The sequence below is a fragment of the Mobula hypostoma genome, chromosome 25, assembly GCF_963921235.1.
Source record: "Mobula hypostoma chromosome 25, sMobHyp1.1, whole genome shotgun sequence".
Taxonomy (NCBI): Eukaryota; Metazoa; Chordata; class Chondrichthyes; order Myliobatiformes; family Myliobatidae; genus Mobula; species Mobula hypostoma.
The window spans coordinates 20,360,414-20,377,577 of record NC_086121.1 but is presented as its reverse complement, the minus strand read 5'-3'; the positions used below and the strand labels follow the sequence as shown (position 1 = coordinate 20,377,577).

Here is a 17,164-nt window from a genome sequence, read left to right as displayed (position 1 = left end):
ACTGGTAGAACCACCTTTAGCAGCAGTAACTTCCACTCTGTTTCTTGTAGCTGCTAATCAGACTTGCACAATGATGAGAAATTTTAGACCATTCCTCCATACAAATCTGTTTTAGTTCATCAATATTTCTGTGATATCTTGCATGAACAGCCCTCTTCAGGTCCTGCCACAGCATCTCAATTGGGTAAAAGTCTGGACTCTGACTTGGCCATTCCAAAATACAAATTTTCTTCTTTTTAACCATTCTGTTGTTGATTTATTCTTGTATTTCGGATGATTGTCTTGTTGCATCATCCAACTTCTATTAAGCTACCCTGACAGTCTTCTGTAAAATGTCGTGATACAGTTTTGAATTCATTGTTCCCTCAGTGATTGCAAGCTGTCCAGGCCCTGAGGCAGCAAAGCAGCCCCAAACCATGATGTTCCTAGTACCATGCTTCACAGTTGGGATGAGGTTTTGGTGCTGGTGTGCAGTGCCCATTTTCTGCCAAAAAGTTCAACTTTTGTCTCATCTGTCCACAGAACATTGTCCCAGAAGTGTTGTGGAACATCCAGATGATCTTTTGCAAACTTGAGATGTGCAGCAATGTTTCTTTGGAGAGCAGTGATTTCCTCATGGTGTCCTTCCACCATTCTTGTTTAGTGTTTTTTTTAATATAGGAGACACATGAACAGAAACTAGCAAGTTCTCAAAATTTCTGCAGGTCCTTTGCTGTTACTCTTGGGTTCTTTTTCACCTCCTTCAGCATTGTGCTCTTGGTGTGATCTTTGCAGGACGCCCACACCTAGGTAGCAACAGTACCGAATTTCCCCATTTATAGACAATTTCTCTTACTGTAGATTGATGAACACTCAGGTCTTTAGAAATGCTCCTGTAGCTTTCTCCAGCTTCATGCATCTCTACAATTCTTCTAAGGTCCTCTGAAAGTTGTTTTGATTAAGGTGTGGTGTACACAAACAGATCTTATCTTGAGAAGAGCAGGCTCTGACAGTAACTTGACTTTGTCTTTTTTTAATAGGGCAAGACACCCTCACAACCCACATCTCCAACCTCATCTTAGTGAATCCGAATAGCTTTTGAAGAAGGCATTACACCAGAGGTTCAAATACTTTCTTGGCCCTAGACTGTGGTTGTTTATATGGTTTACTCAGTATTGACAAGAAGTAGTACAATGTGTGTGTGTGTGTTATAGTTTTGACAGATTGTGTTCGTCTGTTACTGTGACTTAGATGAAGATCAGACCACATTTTATGAGTAATTAATGGAGAAAACCGGGTAATTCCATAGAGTTCACAAACTTTTGCTTGCAACTGTATCTTCACATATTTTTCTCTATATTCTTCAATAGTTTCTCCCTATCCTTTTGTTTCCCCTGCACCATATCAAAACTCAATCTTATCAACCTTAATTCCAAAAACTTTCTTAACCACGGAATCCAAGTAGCATTCTCTGCCAGATGTGATCTAACTGTGATTTTGCATAGCTGCAAAAAATTTGTATGAGATTTATTCCAATATTGGCCTTTGATAATTTTCTGTACAGTACTATGCAAAAGTTTTAGGCACCCTAGATTTTAATATAATTTTTTTTGGTCTTCTGGAATGGTGTGTCAATAGAAAAGAGCCAATTTTAGATTTCAAAACATATTTCAAATATTAAATGTTACAAAGAAATTTTTGCATTTTATTAAAGTAACATTAAGTAATGGACCACCTGTCAAATAAAAACTTGATTACTTTGTAGGTATATGGCCCAATGAGCTACGCTCTTCTGCACACCACTGTTACAATGCATGGTTATTTGAATTACCATCTTCTTCCTGTCAGCTTGAACCAGTATTGCTAGTCTTCTGTGATCTCTCATTAAGAAGGTATTTTCACCTATGGAACTGTTACTCACTGGATGTTTTGTATTTTGCAACATTTTCTGTAAACTCCAGAGCAGGGGTTCCCAATCTTTTTTATGTCATAGACCCCTACCATTAACTGAGGAGTTTGGGAACCCCTGCTGTGCAGACTGTTGTGTGTGAAAATCCCAGGAGATCAGCAGTTCCTGCGACACTAAAACCAGCAATCATTCCACGGTCAAAGTGACTTAGCTCACATTTTTTCAAAGGTTAATTTATTATCAAAGTATGTATCCATGTACTACTGTGAAATGGAGTCTTTTCCAGATAGCCAGGAAGCATAGAAAGAACATTAAAGATGTTCAGAGAGAAACTTCAAACACCGCCCCCGCACAAAAAAGGATGGCATCCCTATGATGAACCCTCCCCCAAACCCTCCTCTTCCAACATAATACGCAACAAGAACATCGACCCCCAAACCTCCTCTCCCCTGACACAAAACGTAACAAGGACATCGACCACCAAAACCCATCCCCCACACACAAAAACTAACAGAACAGAACAAGAACATCAGCCCCCAAGCCCCTTCCCTCGCACAACAAAATGGAAAAGGAATGGGTGAAAAATACGATGTTAAAACCATGAGTCTGAAAAAGTCCACCGTCCATAAATGCAATAGTCCAATCTATAAATGCAGAACCACGGTAACATCCTCTGACAGCACTGACATTCTCGAAGGACATGAACACCACGTGAGGCAGAGAGGTCTGCCTACCTGCCGCAGCGAGCCACACAGACGCCTTCTCTGGTAGCGATCAAAAGGCAGGCAGTCGCGCTGAACTCTCACCTGCCTTCCGCATTTGCCGCGATGTCTCAATCTTCCTTAACGCTTTAGTCTGTGAAATGGAGTCAGACGTCAGCTTACGTCCCATCTCTCTCTTCACATCGAAGCCGTTTGAGTGCACGCTTGCTTCCTGGAATCATCTTGGAGACAGCAGAGCACTGGGTCACTTAGTCGATCTCCAAACTATAAGTCGGAGGCTCTAACAGTCTCAGAAACACATTTAAGATGAAAAACAGACATAAAAGAAGTAAAATAGATATTTTCTTGGGCTATCTGGAAGATGTTGACCGAAGGAACGTTGTATGCTGGCTCCATTCTTGACAAAGTCCTTTTGTCCCTATTTCAGTGTTTGGTCTGAACCTCCTGACCATATCTGCATGCTTTTATGCACCAAGTTGCTGCCACATGTTTTGTGTGATTAGATATTTGCATTAACAAGCAGGTGTGCCTAATAAAGTGGCCATTGAGTGTATGAAGTAGTGGGAGAGGATCCCAGCAGCACAATCTGCACGACAATCATGAGCCTCCTTGTCATTAGCTCAATACCTTGGTGTATTGTGGTTGTTCATGTGCACTGGCCACCCCCCCTTGTTAAAACAGTTAGCACACAAGCATCTTCCACTCCTTGGAAGCAGCTCATTCTTGATCCAAGTTCAAGTTTATTGTCATCTACTTGTACGTATATACAACCAATGAAGTAATGTTCCTCTGGACTACGCATATCATACACAGGACATTATTAACTTACGATATTTTGTTGAAAGTATAATTCAAACTGCATGTATTGTACAGCAATTTACATTGATAACATAAGATTTTTACACATGAATAATCAAGCTGAAAGGATACAGTTTTGCATTTGGGATGAACCTCAGCAAAACATTACATTCCCCCTCTGTCTTCAGCCCAGGCACCTCAAAGCCACTATGCAGTGGAATAATGCCTATGCAAGAAAATTCTAACAAGGCCATCCTTGCCATGAACCTGATCCCATTGCGATTTGCCTATCACCACAATAGGTCAACGATAGATGCAATCTCAATGGCTCTCTACACGGCTTTAAACCACCTGGACAACACAAACACCTATGTCAGGATGCTGTTCTTTGACTATAGCTCAGCATTTAATGACATCATTCCCACAATCCTGATTGAGAAGTTGCAGAACCTGGGCCTCTGTACCTCCCCCTGCAATTGGATCTTCCAATTCCTAACCGGAAGACCACAATCTGTGCAGATTGGTGATAACATATCCTCCTTGCTGACGATCAACACTGGTGCACCTCAGGGATGTGTGCTTAGTCCACTGCTCTACTCTCTATATACCCATGACTGTGTGGCTAGGCATAGCTCAAATACCATCAGTAAATTTGCTGGTGACACAGCCATTGTTGGTAGAATCTCTGGTGGTAACAAGGGTATACAGGAGTGATATATGCCAACTAGTGGAGTGGTGCTGCAGCAACAACCTGGCACTCAACGTCAGTAAGACGGAAGAGCAGATTGTGGTCTTCAGGAAGAGTAAGACGAAGGAAAACATAACAATCCTCAGAGGGATCAGAAGTGGATAGAGTGAGCAGCTTCAAGTTCCTGGGTGAGAAGAGCTATGAGGATCTAACCTGGTCCCAACATATCAATGGAGTTATAAAGAAGTCAAGACAACAGCTATACTTTATTAGGATTTTGAAGAGATTTGGCATGTCAACAAATACACTCAAAAACTTCTAAAGATGTACCATGGAGAGCATTCTGACAGGCTGCGTCACTGTCTGGTATGGAGAGGCTACTGCACAGGACTGAAAGAAGCTGCAGAAGGTTGTAAATCTAGTCAGCTCCATCTTGGGCACTTGTCTACAAAGTACCTAGGACATCTTCAGGGAGTGGTGTCTCAGAAAGGCAGCGTCCATTATTAAGGCCCTCCAGCACTCAGGGCATGCACTTTTCTCACTGTTACCATCAGGTAGAAGGTACAGAAGCCTGAAGGCACACACTCAGCTTCTTCCCCTCTGCCATTGGATTCCTAAATGTACACTGAATCTTTGGACACTACCTCACCTTTTTTTAATATACAGTATTTCTGTTTTTGCACCTTTAAAAAAATCTATTCAATATATGTAATTGATTTACTTGTTGATATATTACTATTTTTATTTTTTTCTTTGCCAGATTATATATTGCATTGAACTGCTGCTGCTAAATTAACAAATTTCACATCACATGCCAGTGATAATAAACCTGATTCTGATTCTGAACTTGTCTGTGTGGAGCTGTTGCACTCAACAATAGATTTGCTCCTTGCATTCTATTTTGTAGCGTATGTATATCTGACGAAGCCTTCTCGTGGTCCTAGTTAACAAAGTGTCTATAATTCCAATCTATTCAACTTCTTCCCTGAGGCTATGACCCTGCTGAACCTCACATCACAGCGCTAAACAATATTGCACCCATATTGGACTGCCTCGGTACTTTTATATTTGTGTGCTGTAGCACTTACTTTTTATTCGCAGTTATTTTGTAAATAACACTATTCTTTTGCACTTCCGGTCAGATGCTAATTGCATTTCATTGGTTTTGTATCTGTACTCGGCACAATGACAATCTAATCTAATCTATGTGGGAGATCATATCCTGTGCATTCACCGTGGGTCTAAATATAGAGAAGTCTTAACTTGAAAGGAATGCTCTTGCACGCAGTCTTGAGGTCCATATAAAGATCTAATGAATCTGCCGAAGTACCTGCTTCAGAGAGATACATAACCTAAAATTTTCTGGGCATTAAATCCTGCATTAAAATAATTACGAGAACTATGATGTTGTAAACTCGCCTAACAATCAAATATTTGAAGCTGACTTGGTAGTGTTGACCAATTCGTCAGAGTCTGCTGACGGACAGATATCTCGACCTATCATTGTCCCGACCGTTGGGAATTTAACTGACTAATCGAAGAGGAGTTTACTGCACCGTTCAACTGGATAACCAATGTAAACACGGCGGGAGAAAGTGGTCCCGATGATGAACTGAGTTGGAGTGAGTGGAGCAGGGAGGGAGGGAAGGGAGGATCGGGCAGCGACCTGGAAAGCGGGGATGGTTGCATGGGGCAGTCCGCAATTAGTGCAGCAGGCAACTTGCGGCGTCGAGAACGGTTGCGGTCGCGGTAGTAATCTGGCTTCGGAGAGCAGCTCTACGGCCCCCGGGCCCGCAAGAGCTCCGTCTCCCTTCCGCCGTCTACCGTTCCCCGTTCCTTCTCAGTTCGCAAACGCCTGGGCTTGGTGCCTTGGAACAGCCATAGGCCAACCTCTCTACCCTGTCGGTTAATTACCCCAGTCTTCCTCATGATCCTAAATCCACCAGTCATTCAAAAATGAATCTACTTCCACTCTAAATATTTCTGATGTGCTAACTTGCACAATTAAGGCAAAATAATTACAGAAATTTCAATGTACGTTGTTTTTAAATGTGCAGTCCCTAATCTTGAAACCAGGTCTCCTCACGCCATGCCCCCTTAGGAGCTTATATATTTCAATAAGATCACCCCCTCATTCTTCACTTGGAAGAATATAGAACGAGTTGCTCCACTTCTATTAAAATCTTTCATCCCGGGAATTAGTCTGGTGAATCTCTTTTGCATCATCTCAAATGCTACTACTATTTTACTAAGGGGACCAAAACTCTCTATAGTACTCTGTGTAGCCTCTCCAACAACCTGTACAATTGTTACAAAACGTTCTATTTATAAACTTCAACTCCTTCTCAATATGATATTTGCCCTCTTAAATACAAGCTGCACCTGCCTGCTTTTAGTTCTGGCCCTGGTTTCTCCTACCACTGACCCTTGTGCCTATTTTCTCAGCAGTCATTATATTCCCTTGTTGAGAGATGTCGTACTCCGATCGTCTGCAGTATCTTCGGGATCAGAACAAACAGCTATTGCAAAGGTTAAGAGAAGAGCGACTAAGGTTTGCGTCTCCCAGCAGTGAAGGACTTGACTCAGCAGTCAGTGGAACAGCTGCTGACTACCAAAGGAACAGCTACAGGGGCAACAGATTGCAGGTAGCTGTAGATGCCATTATCCAATGAAGTGATGAAATACATTTCTGTACGTTTGCTTAAATTGCAAGTAAAGTGGTGGAAGATGTCCTGAGCCCAAACATAGGATTGCTGGACACTTCTCAATCCATGCACTAGATCCCTGGAGTAGAATACATTCTGCATCAAAAGTTACTTCAGTTAATGGGTACAGTATATTTATCAACAACACTATTCTCTTAAATGTATCACTAGTTCAGGAAATAATAAAATCAGGTTCAGTTTGGAATCAAAAAGATTAAACTTCATTCTGCGCTATCCCTTTACTTGTACCCGTGGCAAGTTCAGCTCCAGGTTAGAGTGATGCACCAAAGTACCATTTCGTCATCATAGTAAATCGGGCAGATGTGACCAGTGACTTCAGAACAATGAATTGGGTTTGAATTTAGCTCCTGAATGGATGCCCAATACTGTGTAAGAGTCGTAGGCACATATATATAGCTAGGGTACCCAAGAGTTTTGTACAGTGCTGTAGTGATTTTATGTATTGCACTGTACTGGTGCTGTTGCTGCAAAATAAAAAAACAAATTTCATGACATATGTGAGTGATGATAAACCTGATTCTGATATAGGTCTCTATTGTAGATTGAGAGTGGGAAGTGGGCAGGGAGATGGAAGTCGTAGTTGGAAAAGGGGGAGGGAGCAGGAAGCCCCAGAGAGACATTTTGCAATGATCAATAAACCAAATGGCCTTCCCTACTGTCTTAGGGCAGGGGGTGTCTACACCCACACTCCCGCTACCCCTGGCACTCCTCTGCCATCTGTCACGCACACCTCCCGTGGCACCCCACCCTCGCCATTCCCAACATCCTTTACTCCTGCCAGATCTACATACTTGCTCCCTGGCTCCATGTTGACAAATACAGTACTGTGCAAATCTCTTAGGCACCCTAGTTATTTATATATAACCATATAACAATTACAGCACGGAAACAGGCCATCTTGGCCCTTTTAGTCGGTGCCGAACTCTTACCCTATCCTAGTCCCACTGACCTGCACTCAGCTCATGACCCTCCATTCCTTTCCTGTCCATATATCTATCCAATTTAACTTTAAATGACAACATCGAACCTGCCTCAACCACTTCTGCTGGAAGCGCATTCCACACAGCTACCACTCTCTGAGTAAAGAAGTTCCCCCTCATGTTACCCCTAAACTTTTGTCCTCTAATTCTCAACCCATGTCCTCTTGTTTGAATCTTCTCCACTCTCAATGGAAAAAGTCTAACCACGTCAACTTTATCAATCCCCCTCATAATTTTAAACACCTCTATCAAGTCCCCCCTCAACCTTCTACATTCCAAAGAATAAAGACCCAACTTGTTCAACCTTTCTCTGTAACTTAGGAGATGAAACCCAGGCAGCATTTTAGTAAACCTCCTCTGTACTCTCTCAATTTTATTGACATCTTTCCTATAATTCGGTGACCAGAACTGTACACAATACTCCAGATTTGGCCTTACCAATGCCTTATACAAATTCAACATTACATCCCAACTCCTATACTCAATGGTCTGATTAATAAAGGCCAGCAAACCAAAAGCTTTCTTCACCCTATCCACATGAGATTCCATCTTCAGGGAACTATGCACCATTATTCCTAGATCTCTCTGTCCTAAAGCATTCTTTAATGCCCTACCATTTACCATGTATGTCCTATTTTGATTAGTTCTACCAAAATGTAGCAGCTCACATTTTTCAGCATTAAACTCCATCTGCCATCTTTCAGCCCACTCTTCTGACTGTCCTAAATCTCTCTGCAAGCTTTGAAAACCTACCTCATCATCCACAACACCTCCTATCTTAGGATCATCTGCATACTTACTAATGTGTGTATGTATCTACAACTTTTGCACAGTACTGTAGGTCAGATTATTCTCCTGTGTATCCGTCTGATGAGGGTAGGAATAAAGAGGTGTTTTTTGAATTGTGAGGTTGTGACCAGCCTTGTTGCTTGGGCTTCTCACATGAGATGAATTTTACTGCAGTGGCCCAGTGTGCATTCAAGCATTTGTAAGATGCGTAATACCATTGTGTTTAGCTCCCATTGGATCCACCTGGTTTAAGCAGAAGAAAAATATTTTATCACTTTAATTATTTGGATGGGAAGATCAAGTGTAATAGATCCAAGTTTTCTAATTACAGAAAATTAGGTGGCAGTGTGAGAATGTATGTAGAAAGACAGGTTAAATAAATGGGCAAGGTTGTGGCAGTTACAGTAAGAGATCATCCAGTGGTAGAAGACAATTTTAGCTGGTGAAAAATTGAATAACACCAATGGCATTGATATTCAGGGACATCCGGCACTTCTACAAGAATCGATGAAAGTTAGCATCTGGGCACAGCAAACAAACAGTAAGGTAAAACGGGAACACTTCTTTTTCCCTTATTAGGGGGAGAGAAAGAGAGTCTTTGATATGTCGAATACTGGCTGAATGAGTAGCCTTTGGGGTACTGCAAGTCTGTGTTTAATTGATGCTTTGCTGCATGTTTGAGTTCTTGTTGGGGGGCGCCAATGCTTTTTTTTGCTAGTTGGGTCGGGGAGGGGCTGTTGCCTTGCTGCTGCTGGTGCGAGGGGGAGCTGGGGGGACCTTGGGGTTCTAACAATTAACTGTAATTCATTCTTTGGGGCCCTTCTCTGTTTTCGTGGATGTTTGCGAAGAAAAAGAATTTCAGGATGTGTATTGTATACATTTCTCTGACATTAAATGTACATATTGAACCCAATTTATTGCAAGAGGATTTGAATATATCTTGCTGCAAATATTTAAGAGTTTTAAAGCTCAAAATCTTGCTCTTTGGCCCACCATATCCATGCTGACCTTTTTGTACATCTACACTAATACCATTTGCCAGATGTAGGACCATCTTTTTCTATGTGGGAGATGGGATTAGTAATGGGATCAGAACTGAGATTCTTGCAGCCCTTAGGTGTAATTCTTACAGCCCTTGTAATTCTTGGACACCTTCAAATCTAAATGTCTGTCTAAATGCATTTTAAACATATCTGATTCCATCATCAGCTTTGGGAGCACATTCCAGATATCAACCAAAAAACTGTAATCACCTTCAAAACTCCTTCCTCAAAGCCTTAAACTGATGTCCTCTTGTTTTTGATACCCCTTACAATGTGAAAAAGATTTTGGCCACCTACCCTGCCTATGTCTCTTGTGTTAAAGCTTGTGTGCATTAACTACCACCCTTTAATTACTTCAATCTGTGTACCACACAGCCTCCAGGGTAAACAAACCTACCCTATCCACTCTCTTTTCATTACTCAATGGCTCCGTCTGTCTTGAAGTAGACAATGGATGTGCCCCTCGGGGCGCAGACCTGGGCAATGAATATGGAGATCCTGGGCTGCCCAGACATCAGGATTCCCCTCTCGGCCTCGTGGATGTGGTCCAAAAGAATGCAAAGCAGTACATTTGGCATCAGCTTGGCTGCAGGAGCTGCCGGGAGGTGACGTGATACGTCATCCAACTGCCTTAGGGGCTCCACTCTGGATTTGTGTAGGGTTTACTCCTTAGCCTTCTCTTCTCCCGAAGGTACCCACAAGGCAGTGGGATCTGTAACCCTGGATAGGGGCCCATACCGGGTACTGTCAGCTGGAGCCAGCTGAGCCTGGGACTCGTGTAAGGCAGGGTTGTCACGCCCTGTAGTAGTGACATATGGAGCCACTACCCACTACCTTTTCATTACTAAAATGCTCAACTCTATGTGAATGTCTTTTGCACTCTCTCTAGTACAGTTGCATCCTTCCCATAGTGTGGTGGCCAGAAATGAATGTGGTACTTCCATGTGCAGCCTAACCATTGTCACAAGTTCCAATGTGACGTCTGGTATTTAATTCCCTGGCCCATGAAGGCAGGTATACTATACGTTTAACTGCGTTTCCATTTTCAGGGAACTTATGGACTTAGACCTCTGCATCTTTCTGTTCAATATTTGTTGGTCTCCTACCATTTAATGTCATCTCTCAAAATGCTTTACCTTACGCTTGTTGGGATTAAATTCTATCTCCAAGGCACTGTCAAACTTTCCAATTGATATGCATCCCATGGTAGCCTTGGCTAACTTTCCTTACCAACCACCAGCACCAGTTTTCCTGTCATCTTCAAACTTACTAATTCTATCTTCAACATCACCTGGAGAGACTGCACCTGAAATATTGTCCATATATCTGTTCCCACTTGATTTGTTTGTGATCGAGGGAATGCATTGAAGGTTCACTAGACTGATTCTGGGGAAAGTAAGGGTTAGGGCAGAGTGATGCACTGCATACTATAATTAAGAAGACTGGGTCTATACTTTAGAGTTTGGAACAAAGAAAGACTTCATTGTAACATGAAATTTCTACAAGGTTCAATAGGGTGTCTGGAACAAGGGCTCAGAATAAAGGCTCAAATGTTCAAGATGAGAATGAAAAAATCAGATCGTCAAGTTTTAGAATTATCTACTTGAGAGCAGTAGAGGGTCAATTGCAGAGTTTTTTAATGAAGAGATTGACACATGTTTTAGATAATCAAGGAATCAAGGTTTGAGTTGATGCAAAGCAATTGAAGTAAAAGATCCACCACTATCTTATAGAAAGTTAAAGGGATTAAATAACCTTGTCTTGCTTCTTCTTCTTTGTTCTTGTGTCCTAATGAAAATATTCCAATTTGTTTTAACAGGGAGATCAATGTTTCATGAGGAATTCCAGTGAGAAATACAAAACTTGTGAGCTGCTTGAGCAAGAAATGAAGAATGATGCCTTACAACAACCCAGTGAGGTGGTTATATCTGAATCCCTACAGAAAAGGGGAGACTCTCGAGCGGCACTTTGTACTCCCTCATTGCACAGAGCTAAGAAGCAAGGTTGGACCCTTGGCGCAGGGGATGGAGCAAACATAAGGCTGGCTGACATGCTGCCTCTCAGTAGGGCCAAAACAATTTCCAGTGTAGAGAAAAACTGTTCCACGTTAGCGGTTCCATCACCTGAAGAAAGCTTTATCTCTGCAGAAACACTGGGCCAGAAATGGGATACGCAAAAGTTGGATCCCCAGAGTTGTAATGCGTCTGAATGTTTCCAAAGCTCAGCTCCTTTTACCAAGCCTCCTCCTGACCCAACATTAACAGATCACGCAGAGTGCCCTGCTCCAGTACCAAGTACAGGGGGAACTGGCTGCAGGCAAAGCACTTCTCAGCACTGTTCCCTGTTGCTTCAGTCCCTCAGTGAGAATCCAAAGCCAAGGTCCAAACTGGATCCACCATTATATGTGGATCAGCTGTTGGATGTGGGCAATGATCGTCATAGCAAGCATTTCATCAGAAACGCTCAGAAACCAAAATCAATCCTCTTGGAACCACATAACAAAATTGTGAAGGTAGGTCTATTTTAATTTGCCAGTACTGCTGGTTGCTTCTGCTAGTTTTCCATACATTTGGTATTTCAGACTACAGAAGATCTGAATACCCAGCTGTTGTGATTTTTTTTTTGTTTGTTTTGAGTTTACGGCTTATCTGTCTTGTAGAAAATTCTGCTGACCAGCAGGAAGGTGTTCTGGAAGTTGTGGTGAGTTCAAAGTGACTAGCCAGAGAGAAGAGATGTGGGAAATGTAACTGAGTCCATAAGATATAGGAGGAGAATTAGACCATTTGGACCATCGAATCTGCTCTGCCATTTCATCATGGCTGATCCATTCCCTCAACCCCTTTCTCCTGCTTCTCATATCACTTCATGCCCTGACTAAGCAAGTATCTTATCAATATTTGCCTTAAATATATCCAATGACTTGGTCTGCACAGCCGCTTGTGGTAACGAATCCACAGGTTCACCACTGTCTGGTTAAAGAAATACATCCTCATCTCTGTTCTAAATGGACATCCCTCTATTCTGAGGCTGTGTCCTCTGGTCTTAAGCTCCTCCACCACAGGAAACATCCTCTGCAAATATACTCTATCGAGGCCTTTCAGAATTCAATAAGAGCCCCCCTTATTCTTCTGAATTCCAGTGGGTACAGGCCACGTTTTTTTAAAGTCAGAGCAAGCGGCTGAGAGTGAAGGAGTAAGGAATCTTGGAGGGAAGTGTTTTTTTTTCTCCACTGCTTGGGGAAAAGAGGCTAGACTGCGCAGGCGCATGACGTAGAGTGCCAAAGGTTTTAAAAAAAAAAAGACCACCATATGCAGCAGGCAGCGCTGAGAGCGGGCGGCAGAGTGAGAGGGAGAAGAATGGGATGGCTTTGGCTCAACAGGCTTTGGCGTAACCAGGCAGAGACGAGGGGAGGTTCTAAATTTCAGTCCCGGGTATGACTCTAAACTGCAACCGGTGATGAGACTCTGATTGGGGACTTTCAGAGCTTTGGGGAAAGTGGAGTTACCCCTTAGTCATTCATTGCTGCCAAGGCTGCTCTGACCCAGAACGGTAGCACCTGCAAGGCTGCCTGCAAAGAACAATATGGTTTTGTGAAAGACAAAGGTACAAGAAACGCAATATTGATGTTAAGGATATTATCAGAACAAGCTATTCAAGTGCAAAAAGATTGTTTTATCAACTACACAAAAGCATTTGATAAAGTGAAGCATAATAAGTTATTTGAAATATTACAGAATACTCTGGATCTAGATTTGAAAGACCTCCACCTAATCAGAAATCTGTACTAGGAACAAACTGCTGCTGTAAGAATAGATGGAGAAGTGAATCAGTTTACGAAAATCAAGAGAGGTGTTAGACAAGGTTGTGTTTTCTCCCCTGATTTATTTAATGTGTACAGTGAAACGATATTACAAAAAATAAGAGACATCTTGGGAATCAAAGTTGGCGGTGAAAACATCAATAATTTCAGATATGCAGATGATACTGTGTTAATTGCAAGTACAGAGGAAGAACTACAAAACTTAATTGATATAATTGTTGAAGTACAAAAATGGGTCTGTCTATCAATTGCAAAAAGACAATGTACATTGATATCCAAAAAGAAGGAGAATCCTATCTGCAGGCTGAGAATAAATGGGGAAGACATAAAACAAGTAAAGAACTTTCCTACTTAGGAAGCTGGGTGACATCAGATGGCAGGTGTGACTTGGACATCAAAAGAAGAATAGGGATGGCAAAAGACACCTTTATGAGAATGAAGAGTATACTGACCAATACTAAACTAGGCATGACAACCCACCTAAGAGTACTGACATATTATGTTTATCCAGTTATGTTATATGGCTCAGAATGTTGGACAATATCTAGTAACATGAGGAAATGAATTGTAGCAGCAGAAATGTGGTTTTTGAGGAGGATGCAAAGAATATCATGGATGAAACGAATATCTAATGAGGATGTCATGAACAGAGCAAACATAAAAAGAAGAATAATGTATGAGATCATGAAAAGGCAACGTAACTTCATTGGACGTGTGATTAGGAAAGAGGAGTTAGAATGCACGGTAATTTTTAGATTAGATTATGAGGACGCTCAGTCCTCGTTTATTGTCATTTAGAAATGCATGCATGCATTAAGAAATGATACAATGTTCCTCCAGAGTGATATCACAAAAAAAAGGACAAACCAAAGACTAACACTGACAAGATCACATAATTATAACATGTAGTTATAGCAGTGCAAAGCAATACCATAACTTGATAAAGAACAGACCATGGGAACGGTAAAAAAAAAGTCTCAAAGTTCTGATTGACTCCTGATAGTTCCTGATAGCGGGAGGCAGAAGGGAGAAACTCTCTCTGCCTTTTTAAACCTCCAGGCACCTACAACTGTCGATGCATTGGAAGCACCCGACCCCTGCTGACTCTGAGTCCGTCCGAAAACTTCGAGCATCTGACCAACCCTTCGACACCGAGCACCGAGCACCATCTCTGCCGAGCGCTTCGACCCCTTCCCAGCTGCCGAGCAACAAATAATGCCAGGGATTCGGGGCCTTCCCCTCCAGAGGTTCTGGATCACACAGTAACAGCGGCAGTGAAAAAGGCATTTCAGAAGTTTCTCCAGATGTTCCTCTGTTCTCTCACATCTGTCTCCATCAAATCAGGATTGTGCACAGCACCCTACTTGACAGATTACAGATATCATTCACCGGAGTGGCCGCGCAAGCTGTGTCGCGCCGCCATCTTCTCCTCCTTTATGGAAAAGATTGAAGGGAAGAAAGCAAGAGGAAGACAAAGACAAATGATGATGGAGACAGCAGCCAGAGAACTGGAAATGAATACCAATGAATTGATCCACTTGACCCGAAACAGGAGTGTGTGGGCCGTGGCAGTCAAAGCTCAAACTGGGCATGGCACCTGATGACGATGATGATGATGATGACAGGCCCAGAGCCATCAAACACTCCTCATGTGATAAGCCTTTCAATCCAGAATCATTTTTGTGAACCTTCTTTGAACCCTCTCCATTGTCAGCACATCCTTTCTTAGATAAGGGGGCCAAAAATACTCTCATACTCTAAATGAGTCCTCACCAGTTCCCTATAAAGCCTTAACATTACCTCCTTGCTTTTATATTATAATCTTGAAATGAATGCTAACATTGCATCTGCCTTCCTCACCACCAACTCAATCTGCAAATTAACCCTTTGTGCCTCAGACTTGAATTTTCTCTCCTTTTAGTAAATAGTCTCCATACACTTCACGATACTGTATTCCATGTGCCTCTGCTTTGCACATTCTTGTAATCTGTTTAAGGCCTTCTGTAGCTTCTCTCCTTCCTCAACACTACCTGCCCCTCTACCAATCTTTGTATCATCCGCAAACATGGCCTCATCCATATCATTGGCATAGAATGTAAAAAGAAGCATTCCTAACAGTCTCCTGTGGAACACCACTGGTCACTGGCAGCCAACTAGAAAAGAGCTCAGTCTATTGCCACTCAACCTTCTGCCAATCAGCCATTGCTCTATCCATGTGAGTATCTTTCCTATAATGCCATGGGATCTTAATCTATTAAGCAGTCTCATGTGTGGCACCTTGTCAAAGGCCTTCTGAAAATCCAAATGCACAACGTTCACTGATTCTTCTTTGTCTATCCTGCTTGTTACTTCTTCAAAGAATTCCAACAGATTTGTCAGGCAAGATTTTCCCGTAAGGAAACCATCCTGACTACAGCCTATTTTATCATGTGCCTCGAAGTATCCCAAAACCACATCCTTAACAATCAACTCTAACATTTTCCCACCAACTGAGGTCAGTCTAACTGGCCCGTAATTTCCGTTCTTCTGTCTCTCTTCCTTCTTGAAGAGTGGAGTGACATTTGCAATTTTCCAGAACTCTGGAACTATGCCAGAATCCATTAATTCTTGAAATTGATTACTAATACTTGCACATTCTCCTTAGCCATCTGGTCCAGGTGACTTACCTACCTTCAGACCTTTCAGTTTCTCAAGCACCTTCTCCCTAGTAATGGCAACGTCATTTACTTCTGCCCCGCCCCGATACGCTCAAACTTCCAGCATGCTGCCGCAGTGAAGACTGATACAAAGTACTTACCCAGTTCAGTCAGAGTGAAGATAGACAGTAGCTGAAGGATGTGTAATAGAAAGATATGTTAACTGGAGCAGAGAGGGCATAGTAGGCAATCACAGGCATTGAGAACTATGACTTGAAGGGATAAAATGGTCAAAGTGGTTCTCAATCTTAATTATGTAGGGCATTAACTATCTGCTTCTGTGACTTTGAAAAGTATTTCCTGTCACTGAAGTGTATTGATTTAGCTGTTGTCAATGTAGTTCCGGCTATTGAACTTTTCTATTTAATTTACAGAAGGATGTGGGCCATGTGACATTCCAGTCCCCAGAGGAGGAATCCAGCTTAAGTACCGAGGTTCGGTCTGTCCAGCCTCTCCTGGGCTATGATTGGATAGCAGGTAATAAGTTGGGCTGTGTTTCTCTGTCTTGGAATTTCAGCTGCCTGTCTGCGCTGAAGGGTTGCCTAGAGTGTTTCTAGCAGTCGCGCTTATGATCTTGGTGTTGGTCCCTTCTTTTGTGTGAGCTCTCAGAAGTGCAGGCTGATTGATTGTTATTTTCTAACTTGTACTCTTCAGGTCTGATAGATGTGGACTCACCACTCTCCGAACAATCTGAGGAGTACTTTTTGGAACTGCAGAATTTCCGAAGGGTGAACAAAGAAGAATGTGTCCATCAGGACTGCACAGAGTATGTTTGTGCAGGAGCTTTCCATAAGACAGCAGATACTGAGATTGGATGGGGGAGTACATGGCAAGTCTATAATTAGGAGGTATAGTCTCAGAAAAACATGTTGAATATTTAGGACTGTGCAGAAGGGATTTCACAATGTGAAGGTTTGGAGTTATTTCAAATATTGTGAATGTTTAGTCATTGAATATTTTCAAGGCTGAGAATAAGAGTCCATTTTTGGAGAAATAAGAAATTGGGAAGGAAAT

At 42.2% G+C, this 17,164-nt stretch overlaps 1 protein-coding gene across 4 annotated transcripts in view; it reads left to right on the top strand.

The window, feature by feature from the left end:
- Window positions 1-5,478: 5,478 nt before the first annotated feature.
- Window positions 5,479-17,164, top strand: part of miip (migration and invasion inhibitory protein) — a 33,953-nt gene continuing 22,267 nt past the window's right edge. Inside the window, exons 1-5 of one of the 4 annotated variants that reach the window (XR_010016118.1) lie at window positions 5,479-5,718; window positions 6,542-6,741; window positions 11,454-12,146; window positions 16,525-16,627; window positions 16,805-16,979. Coding sequence is in view for 3 of the 4 variants with exons in the window: in XM_063033484.1 (XP_062889554.1) it covers window positions 6,568-6,741; window positions 11,454-12,146; window positions 16,525-16,627; window positions 16,805-16,979 (1,145 nt within the window). In the remaining variant the exon portion in view is untranslated. The remainder of the gene's footprint in view (window positions 5,719-6,541; window positions 6,742-11,453; window positions 12,147-16,524; window positions 16,628-16,804; window positions 16,980-17,164) is intronic. The other 3 variants (XM_063033484.1, XM_063033486.1, XM_063033485.1) reach the window with 3 other exon arrangements.